This window comes from Nicotiana tomentosiformis, chromosome 2 (genome assembly GCF_000390325.3).
Source record: "Nicotiana tomentosiformis chromosome 2, ASM39032v3, whole genome shotgun sequence".
Taxonomy (NCBI): Eukaryota; Viridiplantae; Streptophyta; class Magnoliopsida; order Solanales; family Solanaceae; genus Nicotiana; species Nicotiana tomentosiformis.
This window is the reverse complement of record NC_090813.1, coordinates 42,177,853-42,186,999: the sequence shown is the minus strand read 5'-3', so window position 1 is coordinate 42,186,999 and position 9,147 is coordinate 42,177,853. Positions and strand designations below refer to the sequence as shown.

The following is a 9,147-nucleotide window of genomic DNA, read 5'->3' as shown; positions in this document are numbered from 1 at the left end:
TTCCTTTAACTGGAGGACCGCATTCGGAACCTGAGCAACTGCTGCACAGTCACAAACATAATTGAGAAGATCAAAATAAAAGAAGAACAAGAAATTTTGATAAAGGAGTTGAACTTACGAGACGCATTACATTCCTCCGGGAATGGAACGTATTCTAGTGGGATCAAATCCTCGGTCTTCACTCGAACGAAGCGTCCCTGCCAGCCATGGTCTTGGTCTTCGTCGATACTGGAGAAGGGAGCCTTACTGGCCGAGCGTGTAAGCTTGATCAGTCCCCCTCAAAACATCCAGGGACTGTATAATCGGAGCAGGTGGTCGATCGTGAATTGAAGAGATTCGGTCTTGTTCACGAAGTAACGAAGTAAGGTCACGATCCTCCATAGTGAGGGATGGTACTGCCTGAGGCATACTTCGTACCTCTTGCAAAATTCTAGGACGATCGGGTCCACTGGGCCCAATGTTAAGGGATAAGTATAAATACTTAAGTACCCATTCACATGGGTAGTAACGGCATCGTCGGGCCTGGGGACTACCACATCCCTGCCTTCCCAACCGCAATCTTCGGTCACGGAACATATATATCTCGAGACCCCTTCACCCCAGTCATGTTTGCACGAGGGCTTCTTGACCTTGAAGTCGTCAGCAATCGAACAACCCCCGGGGATAAACGTCGACAAAGGAGGCTCGGGGTCCGGTTCGTTAACAACTGCAACAGGAGAAGCCGCTTTAAGGGCGACCGCTTCAGTACCAGCGGCCGGCTAAGAAGATGAAGAGGAAATTTGCTGAGGAACTATTTTCGATGTTTTTGTCATTATCATTTGAGAGAAAGTTTGAAAAATTGATGAACAAACACGAAGCTTTGGGGAAATGGGTTTTAAAGATGAAGAACAAGGTATAAAGATTTGAAGAAGTTTTTGGTATAAATATGGAAATTGCTGTGAAGATTGAAAAATAGGGATGAAGGTTTTGATAATGGTTAATGGCTCGAAGATAGCGGTTTGATCGGAAAGAAGAAAAAGAACAAAGGAATGAGGCTTGTATAGGGAAACAGCCGACGCTTCGCATTCAAAGGCAACCTGCCGGTAAGCGACCCATGTCCGAAGTCAGAATGACGCGATTGATGGGATGTTTCAGTTCCCCGTCGTAACTTACAAAGGAAGGAACTGGATCCATCTATCGTTTCCCATCGTTTCGGCTAGCCTACCCTCTGAAAAATGAGGGGACTATCTGTGTACGGGTAAAACCGAGCCTGTCGCATAACTCGACTTCCCGGTGAGCCGAGAGGAGTGGGAAGATGATTGTAACGTATTGAGTCAGAACGAAGTACCCCTCGTATCAGGGATCGGGCAAACACCTTCCCTCGGGGATATCGGGGCCATATCCTCGAGGTCTGATTTAAGGGTTGAGATTTTGGAGAGCATTACCGAGTAACTGCACACGACTAACAAAGGGCCATGATATCTGTACCCAACTGGATATCACAACGCAAATCTCGGCTCGTATCAGTGATCGGCATAACGAAAGATTTTTACCTCTTTTAGAATTGTACTTAGGGTAAAACTCCCCCACTATATAAAGGGGAAAGATTATTATTCACAAACACATTGTAATACGCATATCAAGGCAATATACTCTTATTTTCTCTGTTATTCAAAGTTTTTACTTTTGTTCATCAGTTCTTCATTATTGTGAGCCTGGGGTCGAAGGCAGACATTTCATTAAGTTGCTATTGAGTCTGGGATCATTCCCCTTAATTGGTTTGACAATTTATTACATCCTTTATCCGTTTAATCTAACGTTATTTATGATTTGTATTGAATTAATCCGCATATCCTTAAAATCATATATAAATTCAATTGTTATCTGTTTTTTTTAGGGTAAACAACAATATAATTTGAAGAAAATATGTTGTACAGGAGAGGGCTAATATAGTAAGTGACCCTCAATTTCTATGGCCAGTCAAGTTAGTTTATGTGCTTTTCCTATCTTTGAGAAAATGTGCCCCGACAATCGGCATTTAGGTAAGAATATTTATATAGAGAAATGGTTACAATCACCATAAAAATCCTTTGGAAAGCATAAGCATCTGCCTGTGTATTCTTGTGGTCTGTTCTTATTATATGTGCAGGATTTGTTTGTTTTTGATCTGTGAATCTCTGCTTCATTAATTTATAAACTAGATCATCTACGACCGCCATGCATATTCCTGCATCTTTTCCCTAGAAGGCAATAAAAGATTTAAGGGTTTGTCCTTCTTATAACTTACTCTAATATTTAATGGAGCTATTTAATATTAAAAACTAATCTGTACCTTTCTCTAAAATTTTACATCTTTTGAGTCGTTCGTGTTTAAATCAACGGAAAAGGCCATATATGTCCCTCTACTATATAAAATAAGTCGTATGTGTCCCCCCGTTATGCTATTAAATAAAAAAGGTCTCTACCGTTTGTGCCCAGAAATTAAAATATTCCTCCGCCGTCTACTCATAAATTTAAAATAAAAATATTCACATGTCAGTCTTTTATTGGATGAATTAAACCCACCCCTTAGTTTTTAATTGACCCACCGACCCGACTCGTTTTATCCAACCCACCCGATCTTTTAATTAAAAAAGATGCCAAACACATCGGTCCCTCATTCCCTTCCGTCAACCAAAGAAACCAAATTAGGGTTCTTCAAGAAATCTTATTGTTAGTCGAGGGCTACTGCAGATTCAAGAATCAATTTTCTAAAAAGGTATGTTTAATCTGCGTAATTTTACTTGTTTATGCTCAATTTGTTTTGGGGCTTTAATATATTTTATATTCTTATGTCTTAGTTTAAGATGTTATTTTATGACCTTTTTGTCTTATTTTCTAGTGTGGAATGTCTTTGCATGTGTTGTTTTAGCCTTTTTCTGTTAGGATTATTGATGGTCGATGTCACGATCCGAAATTCTCACCTTCGGGACCGTGATAGTGCATAACATTTCACTTGCTAGGCAAGCCAATGTTAGAATATAATTAGTCATTTTAACATAATTTTAAATTAATTAATAACAAAAAAAATAAATGCGGAAATAAAGTTTGAAATATAGTGAATAATCCATAATAGACGCGATATCTAAATACCATCCCAGAATTTGGAGTCACAAGTGCACGAGCTTCTAGAATGATACAAATAAGGGTCTGAATAAAATAAAGTTGTGTGAAAGAAAACACACAGCTAAAATAAAGTAGACGGAGACTTCAGAACAGCGGACGTTGTGCAGTTATACCTCAAATCTCCTTTGGGTAGCTGAAATCCGAGCAAGTCTATAGTACGTCGTTGGGACCAACTCCGAAATCTGTACAAGAAGTGCAGAGCGTGGTATCAGTACAACCAACCCCATGTACCGGTAAGTGCCGAGCCTAACCTCGACGAAGTAGTGACGAGTCTAAGGCAGGTCACTTACATTAACATGTACACAATAATAGTAATAACAACAATAATAGAAATAAATCAAGTAACTCATTTTAGCAGTTGAAGCTAACTCAGCAGTCATAACTAATTATTATTTCAATAAATTTCCGTTGCGGCGTGCAACCCGATCCCACAATATATTCATATTCAATTCTGTTGCGGCGTACAACCCGATCCCAATATATCTTTTTAATCAATTCTGTTGCGGCGTGCAACTCGCTCCTCCAATATATTCATTTCAATCAATTCTATTGAGGCGTGCAACCCGTTCCTCCAATATATTTACTTCAATCAATTATGTTACGGCGTGCAACCCGTTCCTCCAATATACTCACTTTCATTTCCGTTGCGGCGTGCAACCCGCTCCTCCAATATATTCACTTTCATTTACCAATTCTTATAAAAGAAATTACTCCAATAAATACAAAAATTAATATGAAATTATAAGACAACAAGCATGCAATAATTATGATTTATTAGAAATAAGTGATGACAAGTAGTAATTAATTGTGGAAATTAAGGATGTAATAGGCCTTTTAATAATTAGTATGCTAAACGTCAAGTGGCAATTAAGCCCCATAAATTAAATAAGCATGTAGCAATTATAACATGGATTCAAGGCATGATATTGATCAAAGAACACGAGAGAAACAATTAATATAATAATTAATTCATGATTAAAAATAATTTATGTTTTTTAAGTAATTATGCAAATAATTAATTTGACGACGTATAGACAATCGTCACCTTGCCTATACGTCATTCACATGCATTTCACCATGTGCGATCGCGTAGCACAAACTTCTCAGCCTTCCGTAATCGTGGACCACCCTGTGCGATCGCGCTGCACAAATTTTGTGCTTCAGCTTCTGCCTTATTCCTTCTTAGCGAACGCGGCTATGCCCTCCAACTGTGAGATCGCGGACAATACTATGAGATCGCATAGTACAAATTTTCATCAGTACTCAACAAACCCTTGCGATCGCGGATGGAGCCACATGATCGCATAGAAGGAAACCAGAATTGGGAAATACCAGATTTCCATCCATCTGTTCTTGAACAAAAATGGTCCGAGGTTCGTCTGAAACTCACCCGAGTCCTAGGGGCTCCAAACCAAACATGCACACAAGTCCAAAAACCTCATACGAACTTGCTCGCGCGATCAAAATACCAATTTAACATCTAGAACTATGAATGGGACACCAAATCAAATGAAATTTTTAAGAAAACCTTAAAACTTCTATTTTCACAACCGAACGTCCGAATCACGTCAAAGCAACTCTGTTTCTCACCAAATTCGACAGACAAGTCATAAATGATATTACGAACCTATAAAAAATTTTAGAACTCGAATCGGACCACGATATCAATAAAAGTCAATTTGTGGTTAAACTTTAAAATCTTTAAGCCTTTAGGCTTCTAGTTTAAGCCAACTGGCGATAATTCAAGCGAGGGACCTCCAAATTAAATTCTAGGCATACACCCAAGTCCCAAATCACGATACGGACCTACCAAAACTGTCAAAATACTGATCCGAGTCCGTTTGATTAAAATGTTGACCAACGTCAACTTAGTTGAGTTTTAAGACTCTATTTCACATTTTAATCAATTTTTCATATAAAAACTTTTCGGAAAATTATACGGACTGCGCCCGAAAGTCAAGAAATAATGAATAGTACTTTTTGAGATCTTAGAATACATAATTAATTATTAAATTTAAAGATGACCTTTTGGGTCATCACAGTCGACAATATAGTAGGGATTATTTTTGTCTTTTTGTGATCCCGAATAAACTTTTGTGATATGTCTTGTGTCGTTTTTGTATGTGTTGGGTTTATGTGGTTTTTGTTTATGATGGCATATGTCTTTGAGTTTTGTAAGCATTAAAGGTGGTGAGATATGAGAATGTGGGGTTTCAATTGTTCTCTTTAGTTGTTTTCTTGTCTGGCATATGTCTGTGCCGGGTGTGTTGAATATTATTTCCTCACAACTGAAATCTGTGAATATTTTAGTGCTATGGGCCTTTACTATTTGAATTATTTGTGGTCCCCTAGTTGTTACATGTTGTTTGTGTTCCCCTAAATCCATACATGCTTTATAATTCTGAGTTTTTTAAATTGCTTAGTTATTGTTCTTTATCAGTATTGTTTATGTTATTTAAATTTTTGTTGTCCCCATTTATGATTCTTTATTGTTACCTTTACGGAATATCACGGATGCCATTGGTGGCCCTAATCTTGTATTACGGTGGGGACTGGATCACAAGCCCACATGTCTTGTATTCAAAGAAGTTGTCCCATATCAAGAGAGGTTATGATTCTGAACTTCTATCGTACAAATATCTAGTGAATTTATACATTAATGAGTTAGGAAATATAGGTGTTTAACAACAAATTGTGAATGGTCCATCTGGTAATTATTATGAGATTGAGAATGATGCTGGTATAAGACATATGTTGTATGTAATCTCTAATGAATTTAAGACTCTTCATTTCTATACTGTAGATGAGTGTGAGCAGTCTATTAATGTGACTAACATAGTCCATTATTATGAGTCTTATCTAGTATTAGATGAAATTGGTACTGATTGCAGTGATTCTGAATCTAAATCTGATTCTAATTCTGGAGAGGTAGAGTATGATAGTGATGAATTACAAATATTTGCTAGTCAAAAGAAAAGAGAGATTATGCCATGTTTGGATAATTATAAGGAACTGTATAAGGGTATGAGATTCAAGAATATACCTGAAGCAAGAAAATATCTTAACCTCTATGCGTTAGCAAACAAAAAGGAGCTTAAATTAAAGAAAAGTTCTACAAAAAAGCTAAGGTATAGATGTGTATTTGACTGCCCCTTTGTTATTCATATTACTCCAGATGAGGACCTTCCTGAAGTTAGGGTAAGGACCTTAAAAGCAAAGCATACCTGTGATGAAGCATTTAAAAATTCTAGGGTTGATTATTATACAATAGCAAATTACTTCAAGAAGAAGGTGAAAGATAACCCAAAGTTTAAAATAAAAGAGATGAGAGTAGAACTGAAAAACACATTCAATGTTAATGTTAGTTATGGAAAGTGCAAGAGGGCTAAGAGGCCGATTTTAGAGAAACTGGATGGTAGCTTCATAGATGATTACAATAGACTTGAGGCATATGCCAATGAGCTTAGAGTAAGTAATCCAGTCAGTGATGTTGTTATTAATTTGTCAAAAGATACTCTTTCTCAAGGTAAAAGGAAATTCTTGAGAAGGGCGAAAAAATGCTAGACATCTAGTTGATGAATATGAAAGTGTGGGGCAACAATCAGAAGAAGAGATACACCTAACAACACCCCAATCTAGTCAAGCAAGTCAGTCAAGTGTTCAAGGCTCAAATTTTATGTTCATGCCTACACCATTAGTGCACAGTCAATCAAGCAGTCCATTCCCTGACTTTGACCTCCTTCTACTTGATCCAGATATAGTTACAAGGCCAACAACTGTGTCAGAATCTAAAACAAGACTTTTGCAAAGGCAAAAACCACCTCAACCTTCAAGTGTAAGGGTAATTTCATTCACTGGTGATACAAATGGTGTCAGTCCTCTATCATCACTTCCTTTCAAACCACCATGCCTCAAATGGAAGGGAAAAAGTGTTGTAACTCGAAGCCAGCTGGAGATGCAAAGCAAAAAGAAAGTGGATAAGCTGAAGCCAAGAAGGGGAAGCAACTGAAGTCTATTGTAATAGAACTAAATAGGTTGTTTTTGCATAGTTTGTTGGGTTGTACTTACTGCCATGCGAAAATACATTTCCTAATATATAGTTTGTTAAGACTTCTTGCTGAATATTGGGGTTGGATGTCATATTATCACCATGTTTGTGCCAGTTTATTTGGGGGTATAATATGGCATACAAGTCTCTACAACTCTGATACTGTTTTGTGTAATGAAATAAGCAGTTACTAGCTAAATTTGTTGTTTCAGTTTTGAATATGCAGTTTTGCAGTTAATTTGCAGTATGTTCACTATGTTGAAATATGTTATTTTGCAGCTAATATTTAATACTCAGTTTGTGCAGTATGTTGAATCTGCAGAGTTTATTTCATGTGCAGTATGTGTAGAGTTTGTTGAATCTCTAGTATGTGCAGTTTGTGCAATTATTGAATCTGCAATTTGTGTAGTTTGTTGAATATGTTATTTGTATTAATATTGAATTGGTAGTTTGTATTCAATTTGTAGTTTGAGACTTACTATATGAACAACCAACTCATATGCAGCATCTTAAACTTCAAGTTAAAACATCAAGAACAACTTAAAACTTCAACTTAAATCTATAGTAGAACTAACAAGAGCAATTAATATTAGAACTTAAACATCAACTTAAAACATCAAGGTTACAAGATTTGTAATATAAACAAAAGTAAACTCATCTCATATATGAGCCTACATAATGTTTGAAGTTACAAAACATCAAAAAAAGAGGTAACATTCCCTACCAATACATCAAGTATCAAAATCAACTTCAATTCATTACCCTAACAACTAAAATTCCTACAAAAATGGTACATAAAATGATAATGAAAATCTTCATCTTGAGGATTTTCTCTTCTAATTTAGTCACTTGAACATGGGTTCTTGCCTTCACGGCGATCATTTTCTCCTTCAATTTATCCCTTTCAATTTTAACATTGCCCAACGACGACTTCAAAGTACTGATTTTAACATTTGTTGCATCCAACTGAGACCTTAAATTGTTGATTACAACGAGCGCTCTATCGGGAATAGGATCATCTGACCATTCTCAATAACCACATGAAACATCCTGTAACACCAAAATACAATTCAAACAAATCAAAGGGAAATAATTCGTTAAATTATAAAAAATTTAAACATGACAAAATTTAATAATAATCACTTACTTCTGGTTTTGGACACTTGTAGAATCTACGTCCAGGGTTAAAAAGAGTAGTCGAAGTGAAGTGGTTAGTAAATTTCCCACAGTGGCACTTCCTTTTGGATGAAGAACTATTTTTTGACATGCCAAACCACCTTTTGGACAATATTTACAGCCTAATAAGATCAAATAACTGATAATGAAAGAAACTGGAGTAGCCCTCGACTAACAGTAAGCTTTCTTGAAGAACCCTAATTTTGTTTCTTTGGTTGAAGGAAGGGAATGAGGGACCGATGTGTTTGGTGTCTTTTTTAATTAAAAGATCGGGTGGGTCAGATAAAATAAGTCGGGTCGGTGGGTCTATTAAACACTAAGGGGTGGGTTTAATTCATCCAATAAAAGACTGACAAGTGAATATTTTTATTTTAAATTTATGAGTAGACGGTGGAGGGACATTTTAATTTCTGAGCACAAACGGTAGGGACCTTTTTAATTTAATAGTATAACGGGAGACACATATGACCTATTTTAGATAGTATAGGGACATATATGGCCCTTTTTTTCGTTAAACCATGATTTTATTTTAACTGTTAACCATTGAAGTAAGTTATGGTACACGCTTATATAAATTGATTAAAACCTCACAAGTAAGCCCCTCGTGAAGCGGCCACCTGCCTCACACCCCCTCCCCTATAATATGAGTGCCCTTATAATTATAAACCAAATATTTAATGTTCTGTGTGCTATGAAATTTTTTATACAAACACTTAAATGAGAAGGCCGCTAAAATGTGGTTATATGAGTGGCAAAATTAGTACATAAATATATGATCG

General features: G+C 36.5%; 1 protein-coding gene across 1 annotated transcript; it reads left to right on the top strand.

Annotated features, from left to right (window-relative positions):
* The first annotated feature begins 766 nt into the window (after window positions 1–766).
* On the top strand, window positions 767–7,153 carry LOC138904677 (uncharacterized). The gene is made up of 4 exons (XM_070193184.1): window positions 767–892; window positions 995–1,082; window positions 5,948–6,670; window positions 6,900–7,153. The coding sequence occupies exons 1-4, from the start codon at window positions 767–769 to the stop codon at window positions 7,151–7,153; spliced, it is 1,191 nt and encodes a 396-aa protein (XP_070049285.1).
* The last annotated feature ends 1,994 nt before the right edge of the window (window positions 7,154–9,147 follow it).

Excerpts from the sequence above, each read along its gene's own strand:
- LOC138904677 (XM_070193184.1), top strand. The coding sequence starts at position 767 with ATGAAGAGGAAATTTGCTGAGGAACTATTTTCGATGTTTTTGTCATTA. Across the intron at positions 893-994 it reads TTTTAAAGATGAAGAACAAG|CGGTTTGATCGGAAAGAAGA; the intron begins GTATAAAGATTT and ends GCTCGAAGATAG. Across the intron at positions 6,671-6,899 it reads AAAAGATACTCTTTCTCAAG|ATATAGTTACAAGGCCAACA; the intron begins GTAAAAGGAAAT and ends TACTTGATCCAG.